Here is a 20,405-nt window from a genome sequence, read left to right as displayed (position 1 = left end):
CCCTTGTGGCTCCTGAATTGCCCTTGTGGCTCCTGAATTGCCCTTGTGGCTCCAGAATGGCCCTTGTGGCTCCTGAATTGCCCTTGTGGCTCCTGAATGGCCCTTGTGGCTCCTGAATGGCCTTTGTGGCTCCAGAATGGCCCTTGTGGCTCCAGAATGGCCTTTGTGGCTCCAGAAATGCCCTTGTGGCTCCTGAATGGCCCTTGTGGCTCCAGAATGGCCCTTGTGGCTCCAGAAATGCCCTTGTGGCTCCTGAATTGCCCTTGTGGCTCCAGAATGGCCCTTGTGGCTCCAGAATGGCCCTTGTGGCTCCTGAATGGCCCTTGTGGCTCTTGAATGGCCTTTGTGGCTCCAGAATGGCCCTTGTGGCTCCAGAAATGCCCTTGTGGCTCCTGAATGGCCCTTGTGGCTACTGAATGGCCCTTGTTGCTCCAGAATGGCCTTTGTGGCTCCAGAATGGCCCTTGTGGCTCCAGAAATGCCCTTGTGGCTCCAGAAATGCCCTTGTGTCTCCTGAATGGCCCTTGTGGCTCCAGAATGGCCCTTGTGGCTCCTGAATTGCCCTTGTGGCTCCAGAATGGCCCTTGTGGCTCCTGAATGGCCCTTGTTGCTCCTGAATGGCCTTTGTGGCTCCAGAATGGCCCTTGTGGCTCCAGAAATGCCCTTGTGGCTCCTGAATGGCCCTTGTGGCTCCAGAATGGCCCTTGTGGCTCCTGAATGGCCCTTGTGGCTCCAGAATGGCCTTTGTGGCTCCAGAATGGCCTTTGTGGCTCCAGAATGGCCCTTGTGGCTCCAGAATGGCCCTTGTGGCTCCAGAATGGCCTTTGTGGCTCCAGAATGGCCCTTGTGGCTCCAGAAATGCCCTTGTGGCTCCAGAAATGCCCTTGTGGCTCCTGAATTGCCCTTGTGGCTCCAGAATGGCCCTTGTGGCTCCTGGATGGCCCTTGTGGCTCTTGAATGGCCTTTGTGGCTCCAGAATGGCCCTTGTGGCTCCTGAATGGCCCTTGTGGCTCCAGAATGGCCCTTGTGGCTCCAGAAATGCCTTTGTGGCTCCAGAATGGCCCTTGTGGCTCCAGAATGGCCCTTGTGGCTCCAGAATGGCCCTTGTGGCTCCAGAAATGCCCTTGTGGCTCCTGAATTGCCCTTGTGGCTCCTGAATTGCCCTTGTGGCTCCAGAAATGCCCTTGTGGCTCCTGAATTGCCCTTGTGGCTCCTGAATTGCCCTTGTGGCTCCAGAATGGCCCTTGTGGCTCCTGAATGGCCCTTGTGGCTCTTGAATGGCCTTTGTGGCTCCAGAATGGCCCTTGTGGCTCCAGAAATGCCCTTGTGGCTCCTGAATGGCCCTTGTGGCTCTTGAATGGCCCTTGTGGCTCCAGAAATGCCCTTGTGGCTCCTGAATGGCCCTTGTGGCTCCAGAATGGCCTTTGTGGCTCCAGAATGGCCTTTGTGGCTCCAGAATGGCCTTTGTGGCTCCAGAATGGCCCTTGTGGCTCCAGAATGGCCCTTGTGGCTCCAGAATGGCCTTTGTGGCTCCAGAATGGCCCTTGTGGCTCCAGAAATGCCCTTGTGGCTCCAGAAATGCCCTTGTGGCTCCTGAATTGCCCTTGTGGCTCCAGAAATGCCCTTGTGGCTCCTGAATTGCCCTTGTGGCTCCTGAATTGCCCTTGTGGCTCCAGAATGGCCCTTGTGGCTCCTGAATGGCCCTTGTGGCTCTTGAATGGCCTTTGTGGCTCCAGAATGGCCCTTGTGGCTCCAGAAATGCCCTTGTGGCTCCTGAATGGCCCTTGTGGCTCTTGAATGGCCCTTGTGGCTCCAGAAATGCCCTTGTGGCTCCTGAATGGCCCTTGTGGCTCTTGAATGGCCCTTGTGGCTCCAGAATGGCCCTTGTGGCTCCAGAATGGCATCATAACTCGTGATGTAAAATATAAGTAATCGTTAGATGTAGCTCTACTTTGTATTTAATATTGAGACTTTTTCAACACATTTTAAACAAAGTTATAAATATGTGACTGAAGACTTCTAGACAGAAGTGTATTGTTTGTGAAAATCAGAAATAGTTTACTTTTTAAAACATTTGTATTTATTTTACCTTTGGATAAAAACAAAACCCATTGAGATTAAAGATCTTTTGCAAGAGTGTTCTGGCCAAGCGGCAAGCGGCAAACGGCAAGCGGCAAGCGGCAAACGGCAAGCGGCAAACGGCAAGCACCGAATCACAAATCAGAATCAGAATGGGGTTTATTGCCATTGCCAAATCTTGAATAAAAGGAGACGAGCTTGTAGTTGGTGAGATGCTCCGCACACTGTGTGTGAAAAGTACTATATTTCAGGTGAAATGAGAGCGTTGCTGGTGTGAATGTTGTGCTCAATGGTCTTATACTGAGAGTCATGTGGTGCCTGAGGTTCCTGTACAGGTCTTATACTGAGAGTCATGTGGTGCCTGAGGTTCCTGTACAGGTCTTATACTGAGAGTCATGTGGTGCCTGAGGTTCCTGTACAGGTCTTATACTGAGAGTCATGTGGTGCCTGAGGTTCCTGTACAGGTTTTATACTGAGAGTCATGTGGTGCCTGAGGTTCCTGTACAGGTCTTATACTGAGAGTCATGTGGTGCCTGAGGTTCCTGTACAGGTCTTATACTGAGAGTCATGTGGTGCCTGAGGTTCCTGTACAGGTCTTATACTGAGAGTCATGTGGTGCCTGAGGTTCCTGTACAGGTCTTATACTGAGAGTCATGTGGTGCCTGAGGTTCCTGTACAGGTCTTATACTGAGAGTCATGTGGTGCCTGAGGTTCCTGTACAGGTCTTATACTGAGAGTCATGTGGTGCCTGAGGTTCCTGTACAAGTCTTATACTGAGAGTCATGTGGTGCCGGGGGTTCCTGTACAGGTCTTATACTGAGAGTCATGTGGTGCCTGAGGTTCCTGTACAGGTCTTATACTGAGAGTCATGTGGTGCCTGAGGTTCCTGTACAGGTCTTATACTGAGAGTCATGTGGTGCCTGAGGTTCCTGTACACTTCTTATACTGAGAGTCATGTGGTGCCTGAGGTTCCTGTACAGGTCTTATACTGAGAGTCATGTGGTGCCTGAGGTTCCTGTACAGGTCTTATACTGAGAGTCATGTGGTGCCTGAGGTTCCTGTACAGGTCTTATACTGAGAGTCATGTGGTGCCTGAGGTTCCTGTACAGGTTTTATACTGAGAGTCATGTGGTGCCTGAGGTTCCTGTACAGGTCTTATACTGAGAGTCATGTGGTGCCTGAGGTTCCTGTACAGGTCTTATACTGAGAGTCATGTGGTGCCTGAGGTTCCTGTACAGGTCTTATACTGAGAGTCATGTGGTGCCTGAGGTTCCTGTACAGGTCTTATACTGAGAGTCATGTGGTGCCTGAGGTTCCTGTACAGGTCTTATACTGAGAGTCATGTGGTGCCTGAGGTTCCTGTACAGGTCTTATACTGAGAGTCATGTGGTGCCTGAGGTTCCTGTACAAGTCTTATACTGAGAGTCATGTGGTGCCGGGGGTTCCTGTACAGGTCTTATACTGAGAGTCATGTGGTGCCTGAGGTTCCTGTACAGGTCTTATACTGAGAGTCATGTGGTGCCTGAGGTTCCTGTACAGGTCTTATACTGAGAGTCATGTGGTGCCTGAGGTTCCTGTACACTTCTTATACTGAGAGTCATGTGGTGCCTGAGGTTCCTGTACAGGTCTTATACTGAGAGTCATGTGGTGCCTGAGGTTCCTGTACAGGTCTTATACTGAGAGTCATGTGGTGCCTGAGGTTCCTGTACAGGTCTTATACTGAGAGTCATGTGGTGCCTGAGGTTCCTGTACAGGTCTTATACTGAGAGTCATGTGGTGCCTGAGGTTCCTGTACAGGTCTTATACTGAGAGTCATGTGGTGCCGGAGGTTCCTGTACAGGTCTTATACTGAGAGTCATGTGGTGCCTGAGGTTCCTGTACAGGTCTTATACTGAGAGTCATGTGGTGCCTGAGGTTCCTGTACAGGTCTTATACTGAGAGTCATGTGGTGCCTGAGGTTCCTGTACAGGTCTTATACTGAGAGTCATGTGGTGCCTGAGGTTCCTGTACAGGTCTTATACTGAGAGTCATGTGGTGCCTGAGGTTCCTGTACAGGTCTTATACTGAGAGTCATGTGGTGCCTGAGGTTCCTGTACAGGTCTTATACTGAGAGTCATGTGGTGCCTGAGGTTCCTGTACAGGTCTTATACTGAGAGTCATGTGGTGCCTGAGGTTCCTGTACAAGTCTTATACTGAGAGTCATGTGGTGCCTGAGGTTCCTGTACAGGTCTTATACTGAGAGTCATGTGGTGCCTGAGGTTCCTGTACAGGTCTTATACTGAGAGTCATGTGGTGCCTGAGGTTCCTGTACAGGTCTTATACTGAGAGTCATGTGGTGCCTGAGGTTCCTGTACAAGTCTTATACTGAGAGTCATGTGGTGCCTGAGGTTCCTGTACACTTCTTATACTGAGAGTCATGTGGTGCCTGAGGTTCCTGTACAAGTCTTATACTGAGAGTCATGTGGTGCCTGAGGTTCCTGTACACTTCTTATACTGAGAGTCATGTGGTGCCTGAGGTTCCTGTACAGGTCTTATACTGAGAGTCATGTGGTGCCTGAGGTTCCTGTACAAGTCTTATACTGAGAGTCATGTGGTGCCTGAGGTTCCTGTACAGGTCTTATACTGAGAGTCATGTGGTGCCTGAGGTTCCTGTACAGGTCTTATACTGAGAGTCATGTGGTGCCTGAGGTTCCTGTACAAGTCTTATACTGAGAGTCATGTGGTGCCTGAGGTTCCTGTACACTTCTTATACTGAGAGTCATGTGGTGCCTGAGGTTCCTGTACAAGTCTTATACTGAGAGTCATGTGGTGCCTGAGGTTCCTGTACACTTCTTATACTGAGAGTCATGTGGTGCCTGAGGTTCCTGTACAGGTCTTATACTGAGAGTCATGTGGTGCCTGAGGTTCCTGTACAGGTCTTATACTGAGAGTCATGTGGTGCCTGAGGTTCCTGTACAGGTCTTATACTGAGAGTCATGTGGTGCCTGAGGTTCCTGTACAGGTCTTATACTGAGAGTCATGTGGTGCCGGAGGTTCCTGTACAGGTCTTATACTGAGAGTCATGTGGTGCCTGAGGTTCCTGTACAGGTCTTATACTGAGAGTCATGTGGTGCCTGAGGTTCCTGTACAGGTCTTATACTGAGAGTCATGTGGTGCCTGAGGTTCCTGTACAGGTCTTATACTGAGAGTCATGTGGTGCCGGAGGTTCCTGTACAGGTCTTATACTGAGAGTCATGTGGTGCCTGAGGTTCCTGTACAGGTCTTATACTGAGAGTCATGTGGTGCCGGAGGTTCCTGTACAGGTCTTATACTGAGAGTCATGTGGTGCCTGAGGTTCCTGTACAGGTCTTATACTGAGAGTCATGTGGTGCCGGAGGTTCCTGTACAGGTCTTATACTGAGAGTCATGTGGTGCCGGGGGTTCCTGTACAGGTCTTATACTGAGAGTCATGTGGTGCCTGAGGTTCCTGTACAGGTCTTATACTGAGAGTCATGTGGTGCCGGGGGTTCCTGTACAGGTCTTATACTGAGAGTCATGTGGTGCCGGAGGTTCCTGTACAGGTCTTATACTGAGAGTCATGTGGTGCCTGAGGTTCCTGTACAGGTCTTATACTGAGAGTCATGTGGTGCCTGAGGTTCCTGTACAGGTCTTATACTGAGAGTCATGTGGTGCCTGAGGTTCCTGTACAGGTCTTATACTGAGAGTCATGTGGTGCCGGAGGTTCCTGTACAGGTCTTATACTGAGAGTCATGTGGTGCCTGAGGTTCCTGTACAGGTCTTATACTGAGAGTCATGTGGTGCCGGAGGTTCCTGTACAGGTCTTATACTGAGAGTCATGTGGTGCCTGAGGTTCCTGTACAGGTCTTATACTGAGAGTCATGTGGTGCCGGAGGTTCCTGTACAGGTCTTATACTGAGAGTCATGTGGTGCCGGGGGTTCCTGTACAGGTCTTATACTGAGAGTCATGTGGTGCCTGAGGTTCCTGTACAGGTCTTATACTGAGAGTCATGTGGTGCCGGGGGTTCCTGTACAGGTCTTATACTGAGAGTCATGTGGTGCCTGAGGTTCCTGTACAGGTCTTATACTGAGAGTCATGTGGTGCCTGAGGTTCCTGTCCAGGTCTTATACTGAGAGTCATGTGGTGCCTGAGGTTCCTGTACAGGTCTTATACTGAGAGTCATGTGGTGCCTGAGGTTCCTGTACAGTTCTTACTGCAGATGACAGACGCTTGAGTCATGAGGAGGAAGTGAAGAATCCCTGGGTCAAATCTGTTCTTACAACATGGAAGGAGCTGATCAGAACAAATTAAACACACATGTTACAATCTTAAACTGGTAAAGTTTTATGACCAAAGGTTTTGTACAAATAGAACTGAGCTGAGACTCAAGGTCTGGAGGACAAAAGGTCTTAAGGTTTTTTTACCAGATGTAAAAGAGAATCACATGAAAAGCTTTGATATGTGGAAAGAGAAACAGGACTTTTATAGTTTTTTTACAGATAAATAATTATTATAACATTAAGACATGTAACAAGGTCATGACCTTTATAACCTCTGACTGATATTTTTCAAGGCCATGACCTTTATAACCTCTGACAGATGTTTATCAAGGTCATGACCTTTATAACCTCTGACAGATGTTTATCAAGGTCATGACCTTTATAACCTCTGACAGATGCTTATCAAGGTCATGACCTTTATAACCTCTGACAGATGCTTATCAAGGTCATGACCTTGAAACACAAGTGATAAAGAGAAGCTCATGTTGTTTTGACAGATGAAGAGTGGGAGGAGCTCAGAGGAGTACCTCACATTCATGTACTTTTAAGGTCAGATGCCACAATTATTTTATAACTCCAGGTCAAAGGTCTCATTCTTCACAGGGAAATGCAACTTTTGGAATGTACTTTTGGAAAGGAAAAAAGGCCAAAACAAATAAACTGCTTATTAACACAAACATCTCCAATGCTCAAGGACTTACATTATCAGACAATATGACAAAATGACATTCAGACTTCATTTGGAAACAGACAAATCTGACCTTGAGCCGTGACTTTGTTTCTATGGATGTTTGATGTGTTCTTGTTTTGATTTTTGATTTCTGTGATGTTCATTGTTCTATGTTTATTCTCTCCATACGATCCCTGGACGTTACTAATGCTGTGACTTTCTCTTCAGGGACAAAACCTCCGAGTGCTGGAGTCTGACAAAGCAGAGAAGGCAAGGCTGGAGAACAGTCTGGGTGACGGAGAGCGGAGCCAAGACCAGCCGAACCAGGCGAAGAACCAGGCGAAGAACCAGGCGAAGAACCAGGCGAAGAACCAGGCGAAGAACCAGGCGAAGAACCAGGCGAAGAACCAGGCGAAGAACCAGGGTCCGAGCGTCAGAGGCACAGACGAGGTACTAGGGCACTAGCAACAGGATAATAGTGTTATCAAAAATATTACAGATCAGATAGTAATCAATTACTATTAAAACTAGTATCAAAACTATTCAGTTAAGAACAGAAAATGTGACGGTTCCTTCACATTTTTAGATTGATCTTTTCCATTGTCTCAAAATTGGTATTGAAGATCAAGTCTATTGCTTAGCAACAAAATCGAGTTTGACATTTAATGAAAAAATAACAAAAAACTTACTCGTCTGCGATGAATAAATGCTCAAGTCGACTGTTTCAATTCAATTCATTATTGTAACGTAATGTTTGTAATGTTTTGTAACGTTTGACATCACAGCAGTTTCCTGGAAGGATGACAGTGAAAAAACGATTAGACCCTGACCCTAACCCTGAGCCTGACCCTGAGCCTAACCCTGACCCTGACCCTGAGTCTAACCTTGAGCCTAACCCTGACCCTGAGCCTAACCCTGAGCCTGACCCTAACCCTGAGCCTGACCCTAACCCTGACCCTGAGCCTAACCCTGACCCTGAGCCTAACCCTGAGCCTGACCCTGAGCCTAACCCTGACCCTAACCCTGACCCTGACCCTGAGCCTAACCCCGACCCTGAGCCTAACCCTGAGCCTGAGCCTGACCCTGAGCCTAACCCTGAGCCTGACCCTGACCCTAACCCTGACCCTGAGCCTAACCCTGACCCTGAGCCTAACCCTGAGCCTAACCCTGAGCCTAACCCTGACCCTGAGCCTAACCCTGACCCTGAACCTGACCCTGACCCTGACCCTGACCCTGAGCCTAACCCTGACCCTGAGCCTGACCCTGAGCCTAACCCTGACCCTAACCCTGACCCTGACCCTGAGCCTAACCCTGACCCTGAGCCTAACCCTGACCCTGAGCCTGACCCTGAGCCTAACCCTGAGCCTAACCCTGAGCCTGACCCTGAGCCTGACCCTGACCCTGACCCTGATCCTGACCCTGACCCTGACCCTGACCCTGATCCTGACCCTGATCCTGACCCTGACCCTGATCCTGACCCTGACCCTGACCCTGACCCTGATCCTGACCCTGACCCTGACCCTGAGCCTGATCCTGACCCTGATCCTGACCCTGACCCTGACCCTGATCCTGACCCTGATCCTGACCCTGAGCCTGATCCTGACCCTGATCCTGAGCCTGATCCTGACCCTGACCCTGAGCCTGACCCTGACCCTGACCCTGACCCTGATCCTGACCCTGACCCTGATCCTGATCCTGACCCTGATCCTGACCCTGACCCTGACCCTGAGCCTGAGCCTGACCCTGATCCTGACCCTGACCCTGACCCTGACCCTGATCCTGACCCTGATCCTGACCCTGACCCTGAGCCTGACCCTGAGCCTGATCCTGACCCTGATCCTGACCCTAATCCTGACCCTGACCCTGACCCTGACCCTGACCCTGAGCCTGATCCTGACCCTAATCCTGACCCTGACCCTGACCCTGACCCTGACCCTGATCCTGACCCTGATCCTGACCCTAATCAGAATCAGAAAAGGTTTATGCCATTGTCATTGAACAGTTCGCGTTAATGTCCAATATAAAGCAATTTATAATAAAATAATAATAATAGCAACGTCTTTAGGGTCCAACATGGCATGCATACATTAAGAATTTACTTTGAACCTTATTATAGAATAAGGTCTAATAAAATAATGACAATTTATAAAATAAACTTCTCAGTATATACATAGGGTTAGTGTAATATTTATTTATACAAAAATGTACAGATGGTTGAAATCGTGCAGAAAGTGAAGTGTGTGAATAGTATTAGTTGAATAATTGTTAAAGTGGCAGAGGGGAGTGGCCTGCCTCAGGGGAGTGGCCTCCTGCCTCAGGGGAGTGGCCTCCTGCCTCAACCTCAGGGGAGTGGCCTCCTGCCTCAGGGGAGTGGCCTCCTGCCTCAGGGGAGTGGCCTCCTGCCTCAGGGGAGTGGCCTCCTGCCTCAGCCTCAGGGGAGTGGCCTCCTGCCTCAGCCTCAGGGGAGTGGCCTCCTGCCTCAGCCTCAGGGGAGTGGCCTCCTGCCTCAGCCTCAGGGGAGTGGCCTCCTGCCTCAGCCTCAGGGGAGTGGCCTCCTGCCTCAGCCTCAGGGGAGTGGCCTCCTGCCTCAGCCTCAGGGGAGTGGCCTCCTGCCTCAGCCTCAGGGGAGTGGCCTCCTGCCTCAGCCTCAGGGGAGTGGCCTCCTGCCTGAGGGGAGGGGCCTCCTGCCTGAGGGGTGTGGCCTGCTGCCTGTGGGGAGTGGCTTGCTGCCTGTGGGGAGTGGCTTCCTGCCTCAGGGGAGTGGCCTCCTGCAGAGATGGAAGTCTGCAGCCGATCACCTTCTCATCAGAGGGCGCTGTAGTCTCTGTTTATCCCTGGCTGTGGCTCCAGCGTACCACAAGGTGATGGAGGAGGCGATGGAGGAGGCGATGGAGGAGGTGATGGAGGAGGTGATGAAGGAGGCAATGGAGGAGGCGATGGAGGAGGCGATGGAGGAGGCGATGGAGGAGGCGATGGAGGAGGCGATGGAGGTAGCGATGGAGGATGCGATGGAGGAGGCGATGGAGGTGGCGATGGAGGATGCGATGGAGGATGCGATGGAGGAGGCGATGGAGGAGACGATGGAGGAGCCGATGGAGGAGGCGATGGAGGAGGCGATGGAGGAGGCGATGGAGGGGGCGATAGAGGGGGCGATGGAGGAGACGATGGAGGAGGCGATGGAGGAGGTGATGGAGGTGGCGATGGAGGATGCGATGGAGGATGCGATGGAGGAGACGATGGAGGAGGCGATGGAGGAGGCGATGGAGGTGGCGATGGAGGATGCGATGGAGGAGGCGATGGAGGAGGCGATGGAGGGGGCGATGGAGGGGGCGATAGAGGGGGCGATAGAGGGGATGATGGAGGATGCGATGGAGGAGGTGATGGAGGGGGCGATGGAGGGGGCGATAGAGGGGATGATGGAGGATGCGATGGAGGAGGTGATGGAGGTGGCGATGGAGGATGCGATGGAGGATGCGATGGAGGAGACGATGGAGGAGGCGATGGAGGAGGCGATGGAGGTGGCGATGGAGGATGCGATGGAGGAGGCGATGGAGGAGGCGATGGAGGGGGCGATGGAGGGGGCGATAGAGGGGGCGATAGAGGGGATGATGGAGGAGGCGATGGAAGACGCGATGGAGGAGGCGATGGAGGATGCGATGGAGGAGGTGATGGAGGAGGTGATGGAGGAGGTGAGGATGGTGTAAATCTGCGCCGGCATTAAACATTGTTCATAGGAGAACAGCCCTCTCTCCTTAGAACCTCCTTCTCTGGAAGGAAAAAACACCAAAACTACTAAATATCAAATAGGAACTCAGTTTTACAATTGTGAAATAGTAGAAAAAGCTTCAGTTGTTTCATCTGGACTCAGTTTGCAAAAATAGACGTTTCGACTTCATCCAAGAGTCATTGTCAATAACAGAATTTAGGTCGAGAACTCCGATATTAATACTGTTCTGTGGTAAGACCCGCCCATTGGGAGGAGCCTTCCTGAAGTAGAAAGAGTTGTTTGTTTCAACAGAAACTCCCCCTTGTATCTACCGAGCCTATTCAGAATCTTAATGGGCTGTTAGAATCCTCTTTGTCTTTGTGAGACCCTGGCTCAACCACCCTGAGGACCTGATTAGCATCTGAATGTCCTCTACCTTTCCAGGGGTTCAGTAACCCATTATAAATAACAGGAAGATTAAACCTTAGCCCTCCATTTCTGTTTAAAGAAGGTCTTTCTTTTTTAACAAAAAAGAGGCTGAAACAGCCTCTACACAAGAGGCTTTATCAGCACAGAAGAAATACTAGTTCAGGACCTCAGAGTGCCGTGCATCTCCATCTTGAAGCCTCTAATCACTCGTTTGAAGACGGTGAGGTGAAGGTTTTAAGCAGGAGAAAAGATGGTTTGAAAGAGGAGTTAAGGAAGCTATTTTTGTTAAAAAAGAAAGACCTTCTTTAAACAGAAATGGAGGGCTAAGGTTTAATCTTCCTGTTATTTATAATGGGTTACTGAACCCCTGGAAAGGTAGAGGACCAGGACAAGGACATTCAGATGCTAATCAGGTCCTCAGGGTGGTTGAGCCAGGGTCTCACAAAGACAAAGAGGATTCTAATAGCCCATTAAGATTCTGAATAGGCTCGGTAGATACAAGGGGGAGTTTCTGTTGAAACAAACAACTCTTTCTACTTCAGGAAGGCTCCGCCCAATGGGCGGGTCTTACCACAGAACAGTATTAATATCGGAGTTCTCGACCTAAATTCTGTTATTGACAATGACTCTTGGATGAGAGTCGAAACGTCTATTTTTGCAAACTGAGTCCAGATGAAACAACTGAAGCTTTTTCTACTATGGAACACGCCTGGACCAATGAGGGATTACACCGACAATTGTGAAATAGTCAATAAGTGAGTTTACATCTGTGTTTCAGCCTTAACATGAAACAAAGTATTATTTCTTTTCCAGACGAAGCAGACGAAGCAGACGAAGCCCCAGGCTCCAGTGAACAGTGACCTCGCTGCATTTGCCTCCAGAGCCAGAGTGGTTTATCCCATCAACCAGAAATATAGAGTAAGTTCAGACTCAACCAGGACTTCCAGGTATGACATCGGACTAGAGACGAGAGACATGCACTAACCCTAACCCTAACCCTAACCCTAACCCTAGAGACATGCACTAACCCTAACCCTAACCCTAGAGACATGCACTAACCCTAACCCTAGAGACATGCACTAACCCTAACCCTAATCCTAGAGACATGCATTAACCCTAACCCTAACCCTAGAGACATGCACTAACCCTAACCCTAACCCTAGAGACATGCACTAACCCTAATCCTAGAGACATGCACTAACCCTAACCCTAACCCTAGAGACATGCACTAACCCTAACCCTAACCCTAGAGACATGCACTAACCCTAACCCTAACCCTAGAGACATGCACTAACCCTAACCCTAACCCTAGAGACATGCACTAACCCTAACCCTAATCCTAGAGACATGCATTAACCCTAACCCTAACCCTAGAGACATGCACTAACCCTAACCCTAACCCTAGAGACATGCACTAACCCTAATCCTAGAGACATGCACTAACCCTAACCCTAACCCTAGAGACATGCACTAACCCTAACCCTAACCCTAGAGACATGCACTAACCCTAACCCTAGAGACATGTACTAACCCTAACCCTAACCCTAGAGACATGCACTAACCCTAACCCTAGAGACATGCACAAACTCTAACCCTAACCCTAGAGACATGCACTAACCCTAACCCTAGAGACATGCACTAACCCTAGAGACATGCACTAACCCTAACCCTAGAGACATGCACTAACCCTAACCCTAACCCTAGAGACATGCACTAACCCTAGAGACATGCACTAACCCTAACCCCAACCCTAGAGACATGCACTAACCCTAGAGACATGCACTAACCCTAACCCTAACCCTAGAGACATGCACTAACCCTAACCCTAGAGACATGCACTAACCCTAACCCTAGAGACATGCACTAACCCTAACCAAAACCCTAGATACATGCACTAACCCTAACCCTAGAGACATGCACTAACCTTAGAGACATGCACTAACCTTAGAGACATGCACTAACCCTAACCCTAACCCTAGAGACATGCACTAACCCTAACCCTAGAGACATGCACTAACCTTAGAGACATGCACTAACCTTAGAGACATGCACTAACCTTAGAGACATGCACTAACCCTGACATCGGACTAGAGACGAGACACATGCACTAACCCTAACCCTAGAGACATGCACTAACCCTAGAGACATGCACTAACCCTAACCCAGACATGCACTAACCCTAGACACATGCACTAACCCTAGAGACATGCACTAACCCTAGAGACATGCACTAACCTTAGAGACATGCACTAACCCTGACATCGGACTAGAGACGAGACACATGCACTAACCCTAACCCTAGAGACATGCACTAACCCTAGAGACATGCACTAACCCTAACCCCAGACATGCACTAACCCTAGAGACATGCACTAACCCTAGAGACATGCACTAACCCTAGAGACATGCACTAACCCTAGAGACATGCACTACACATGCACTAACCCTAGAGACATGCACTAACCCTAGACACATGCACTAACCCTAGACACATGCACTAACCCTAGACACATGCACTAACCCTAGACACACGCACTAACCCTAGAGACATGCACTAACCCTAACCCCAACCCTAGAGACATGCACTAACCCTAGAGACATGCACTAACCCTAGAGACATGCACTAACCCTAGAGACATGCACTAACCCTAGACACATGCACTAACCCTAGAGACATGCACTAACCCTAGAGACATGCACTAACCCTAGAGACATGCACTAACCCTAGACACATGCACTAACCCTAGAGACATGCACTAACCCTAGAGACATGCACTAACCCTAGACACATGCACTAACCCTAGAGACATGCACTAACCCTAGACACATGCACTAACCCTAGAGACATGCACTAACCCTAGACACATGCACTAACCCTAGACACATGCACTAACCCTAGACACATGTTGCCCGAATGTTCATCAAAAATCACAGTTCTCCCACGAAATGAGAAGAGATGAATAAACACGGAACATGAGACAGAAAAGAATCTGCAAAAAGGTGAAACATCAGCTCCTGGAAGAACAGTCACACGGGACTGAACCCGCCACGCCCGACACATGACACGCCCGACACATGACACGCCCGACACATGACACGCCCGACACATGACACGCCCGACACATGACACGCCCGACACATGACACGCCCGACACATGACACGCCCGACACGTCCGACACATGACACGCCCGACACATGACACGCCCGACACATGACACGCCCGACACATGACACGCCCGACACATGACACGCCCGACACATGACACGCCCGACACATGACACGCCCGACACATGACACGCCCGACACGCCCGACACATGACACGCCCGACACATGACACGCCCGACACATGACACGCCCGACACATGACACGCCCGACACGCCCGACACATGACACGCCCGACACATGACACGCCCGACACATGACACGCCCGACACATGACACGCCCGACACATGACACGCCCGACACATGACACGCCCGACACATGACACGCCCGACACGCCCGACACATGACACGCCCGACACATGACACGCCCGACACATGACACGCCCGACACATGACACGCCCGACACGCCCGACACATGACACGCCCGACACATGACACGCCCGACACATGACACGCCCGACACATGACACGCCCGACACATGACACGCCCGACACATGACACGCCCGACACATGACACGCCCGACACGCCCGACACATGACACGCCCGACACATGACACGCCCGACACATGACACGCCCGACACATGACACGCCCGACACGCCCGACACATGACACGCCCGACACATGACACGCCCGACACATGACACGCCCGACACATGACACGCCCGACACATGACACGCCCGACACATGACACGCCCGACACATGACACGCCCGACACATGACACGCCCGACACGCCCGACACATGACACGCCCGACACATGACACGCCCGACACATGACACGCCCGACACATGACACGCCCGACACATGACACGCCCGACACATGACACGCCCGACACATGACACGCCCGACACATGACACGCCCGACACGCCCGACACATGACACGCCCGACACATGACACGCCCGACACATGACACGCCCGACACGCCCGACACGCCCGACACATGACACGTCCGACACATGACACGCCCGACACATGACACGCCCGACACGCCCGACACATGACACGCCCGACACATGACACGCCCGACACATGACACGCCCGACACATGACACGCCCGACACGCCCGACACATGACACGCCCGACACATGACACGCCCGACACATGACACGCCCGACACATGACACGCCCGACACATGACACGCCCGACACAAGACACGCCCGACACATGACACGCCCGACACATGACACGCCCGACACATGACACGCCCGACACATGACACGCCCGACACATGACACGCCCGACACATGACACGCCCGACACATGACACGCCCGACACATGACACGCCCGACACATGACACGCCCGACACGCCCGACACATGACACGCCCGACACATGACACGCCCGACACGCCCGACACATGACACGCCCGACACATGACACGCCCGACACATGACACGCCCGACACATGACACGCCCGACACATGACACGCCCGACACATGACACGCCCGACACATGACACGCCCGACACGCCCGACACATGACACGCCCGACACATGACACGCCCGACACATGACACGCCCGACACATGACACGCCCGACACGCCCGACACATGACACGCCCGACACATGACACGCCCGACACATGACACGCCCGACACATGACACGCCCGACACATGACACGCCCGACACATGACACGCCCGACACATGACACGCCCGACACATGACACGCCCGACACATGACACGCCCGACACATGACACGCCCGACACATGACACGCCCGACACATGACACGCCCGACACATGACACGCCCGACACATGACACGCCCGACACATGACACGCCCGACACATGACACGCCCGACACGCCCGACACATGACACGCCCGACACATGACACGCCCGACACATGACACGCCCGACACATGACACGCCCGACACATGACACGCCCGACACATGACACGCCCGACACATGACACGCCCGACACATGACACGCCCGACACATGACACGCCCGACACATGACACGCCCGACACATGACACGCCCGACACATGACACGCCCGACACATGACACGCCCGACACGCCCGACACATGACACGCCCGACACATGACACGCCCGACACATGACACGCCCGACACATGACACGCCCGACACGCCCGACACATGACACGCCCGACACATGACACGCCCGACACATGACACGCCCGACACATGACACGCCCGACACATGACACGCCCGACACGCCCGACACATGACACGCCCGACACATGACACGCCCGACACATGACACGCCCGACACATGACACGCCCGACACATGACACGCCCGACACATGACACGCCCGACACGCCCGACACATGACACGCCCGACACATGACACGCCCGACACATGACACGCCCGACACATGACACGCCCGACACGCCCGACACATGACACGCCCGACACATGACACGCCCGACACATGACACGCCCGACACATGACACGCCCGACACGCCCGACACATGACACGCCCGACACATGACACGCCCGACACATGACACGCCCGACACATGACACGCCCGACACGCCCGACACATGACACGCCCGACACATGACACGCCCGACACATGACATGCCCGACACGCCCGACACATGACACGCCCGACACATGACAAGCCCGACACATGACACGGCCGACACATGACACGCCCGACACATGACACGCCCGACACATGACACGCCCGACACATGACACGCCCGACACGCCCGACACATGACACGCCCGACACATGACACGCCCGACACATGACACGCCCGACACGCCCGACACATGACACGCCCGACACATGACACGCCCGACACATGACACGCCCGACACATGACACGCCCGACACATGACACGCCCGACACATGACACGCCCGACACGCCCGACACATGACACGCCCGACACATGACACGCCCGACACATGACACGCCCGACACATGACACGCCCGACACATGACACGCCCGACACGCCCGACACATGACATGCCCGACACATGACACGCCCTACATGCCTGGCACATGACACGCCCGACACATGACACGCCCGACACATGACACGCCCGACACATGACACGCCCGACACATGACACGCCCGACACATGACACGCCCGACACGCCCGACACATGACACGCCCGACACATGACACGCCCGACACATGACACGCCCGACACGCCCGACACATGACATGCCCGACACATGACACGCCCTACACGCCTGGCACATGACACGCCCGACACATGACACGCCCGACACATGACACGCCCGACACATGACACGCCCGACACATGACACGCCCGACACATGACACGCCCGACACGCCCGACACATGACACGCCCGACACATGACACGCCCGACACGCCCGACACATGACACGCCCGACACATGACACGCCCGACACATGACACGCCCGACACATGACACGCCCGACATGCCCGACACATGACACGCCCGACACATGACACGCCCGACACATGACACGCCCGACACGCCCGACACATGACACGCCCGACACATGACACGCCCGACACATGACACGCCCGACACATGACACGCCTGACACATGACACGCCCGACACGCCCGACACATGACACGCCCGACACATGACACGCCCGACACATGACATGCCCGACACGCCCGACACATGACACGCCCGACACATGACATGCCCGACACGCCCGACACATGACACGCCCGACACATGACAAGCCCGACACATGACACGGCCGACACATGACACGCCCGACACATGACACGCCCGACACATGACACGCCCGACACATGACACGCCCGACACATGACACGCCCGACACGACCAACACGCCCGATACGCCCGACACGCCCGACACATGACACGCCCGACACATGACACGCCCGACACACATGACACGCCCGACACACATGACACGCCCGACACATGACACGCCCGACACATGACACGTGTCGGGCGTCTAAACCCCCTCACTGCTGTTCTACAGAGGTCTAAACCCCCTCACTGCTGGTCTGCAGAGGTCTAAACCCCCTCACTGCTGGTCTGCAGAGGTCTAAACCCCCTCACTGCTGTTCTACAGAGGTCTAAACCCCCTCACTGCTGGTCTGCAGAGGTCTAAACCCCCTCACTGCTGTTCTACAGAGGTCTAAACCCCCTCACTGCTGTTCTACAGAGGTCTAAACCCCCTCACTGCTGTTCTGCAGAGGTCTAAACCCCCTCACTGCTGTTCTACAGAGGTCTAAACCCCCTCACTGCTGTTCTGCAGAGGTCTAAACCCCCTCACTGCTGTTCTACAGAGGTCTGAACCCCCTCCACCATCAGTCACCTCCTCTACTTGGATGACATCACGCTGGATGCTAAGAGCGAGCGGGACATTCACACCACCAGGATCTACAGCTCAGAATAAGGTGGTCCACACAGAGGGAAGGTGGTCCACACAGAGGGAAGGTGGTCCACACCTTGATCACACAGTGTCACACAGTGATCAGAGCCCTGAGCCACGCCCTGCCAGTGATCAGAGCCCTGAGCCACGCCCTGCCAGTGATCAGACCCTTGAGCCACGCCCTGCCAGTGATCAGACCCTTGAGCCACGCCCTGCCAGTAATCAGAGCCCTGAGCCACGCCCTGCGAGTGATCAGAGCCCTGAGCCACGCCCTGCCAGTGATCATTTCCTTGAGCCACGCCCTGCCAGTGATCAGAGCCCTGAGCCACGCCCTGCCAGTGATCAGAGACCTGAGCCACGCCCTGCCAGTGATCAGAGCCCTGAGCCACGCCCTGCCAGTGATCAGAGCCCTGAGCCACGCCCTGCCAGTGATCAGAGCCTGCAGGAATAATCGGTTGGCCAAAGGATGACACGCCCCTACATGGGAGGACATGCCCCTTCATGGGAGGACACGCCCCTTCATGGGAGGACACGTTCCTTCATGAGAGGACACGCCCCTTCACGGGAGGACATGCCCTTACATGGGAGGACACGCCCCTACATGGGATGTATCATTGGAACATAACTGAAGTGGCTGATATCACGAAATCCTACCAATGGTTAGAAAGAGTCGGTCTGAAGCACAGAGGCCCTGATCTACCACACCAGACAAGACCCAAGGTGTAGGCTGTGCAAAGGGCCCTGAGACAAGACCCAAGGTGTAGGCTGTGCAAAGGGCCCTGAGACCATCCCACACATAACTGCAGGGATGGCATACACGGAGCGCCATCACCAGGAGCTGGCATAGTGTCCAGAAACATCTGTGCACTATGTATGTATATATATATATATATATTCCAAATTAAGTCTGAATGTCATTTTCTCCATTTGCCTGATGAGCTACGGACATTTAGTTACACATAGTTGGACATCATCTGTGTAGCAAGCAATTTTATGTTCTGTCCCATCAACAGAGACATCATAAATTGTTTCTGATTTCTTGTCTAATATATTGGCCAATAGTTCCAAGTACAAAGTGAACAACAGGAGGACCAAGCACAACCCTGCCCCACCCCTCATTCCAAAGTCAATGAGTTTGTCAAGTGTCCATGAATTTTGATTCTTGATGTTGGGCCATGTTTTATAATAATTAATATTAAACAGCAGTTTCATATTCTGTCTCTGTCTACAGCCTTTAGCAGACGGAGCTTCAAACCCCTCACTCCACAAGGCATCCACCATGGACCCCGCCCCCTCCTCTTCCTCCTCGTCCTCCTCTTCCTCCTCGTCCTCCTACTCTGAAGATGACCATGAAGATGGTGAGAGTGATGAACGGGACAGAGGTGGATTTTCAGCGCTGCCTCAAAGCCACAGTTTCACTCCTGTGACCTGTTCTCTACTGGCACTAACTCTGAACAGGTGTGGAGAGTGCTGCTACTTCTACTAATATAATATATATATATATATATATATCCATCCATCCATCCATCCATTTTCTGCCGCTTTATCCTGGGCCGGGTCTCGGGGGCAGCAGTCTGAGCAGGGACTCCCAGACTTCCTTCTCCCCAGACACTTCCTCTAACTCCTCCGGGGGGATCCCGAGGCGTTCCCAGGCCAGCCGAGAGACATAGTCTCTCCAGCGTGTCCTGGGTCTTCCCCGGGGCCTCTTCCCGGTGGGAC

At 52.8% G+C, this 20,405-nt stretch overlaps 1 protein-coding gene across 1 annotated transcript in view; it reads left to right on the top strand.

The window, feature by feature from the left end:
* LOC140372643 (uncharacterized) overlaps positions 1-20,405 on the top strand; it is a gene marked incomplete at its 3' end in the record, with an annotated part of 35,399 nt that overhangs the window by 2,702 nt on the left and 12,292 nt on the right. Inside the window, exons 2-4 of the mRNA XM_072459759.1 lie at positions 7,255-7,476; positions 11,975-12,079; positions 19,918-20,144. Of these exons, the coding sequence (XP_072315860.1) occupies positions 7,255-7,476; positions 11,975-12,079; positions 19,918-20,144 (554 nt within the window). The remainder of the gene's footprint in view (positions 1-7,254; positions 7,477-11,974; positions 12,080-19,917; positions 20,145-20,405) is intronic.

Source organism: Eucyclogobius newberryi, unplaced genomic scaffold (genome assembly GCF_026437365.1).
Source record: "Eucyclogobius newberryi isolate DKJ021-1_F unplaced genomic scaffold, fEucNew1.0.hap1 SCAF_271, whole genome shotgun sequence".
Classification (NCBI taxonomy): domain Eukaryota; kingdom Metazoa; phylum Chordata; class Actinopteri; order Gobiiformes; family Gobiidae; genus Eucyclogobius; species Eucyclogobius newberryi.
Note: the sequence above shows the minus strand (reverse complement) of the source record. Positions and strands in the feature narration are given on the sequence as shown.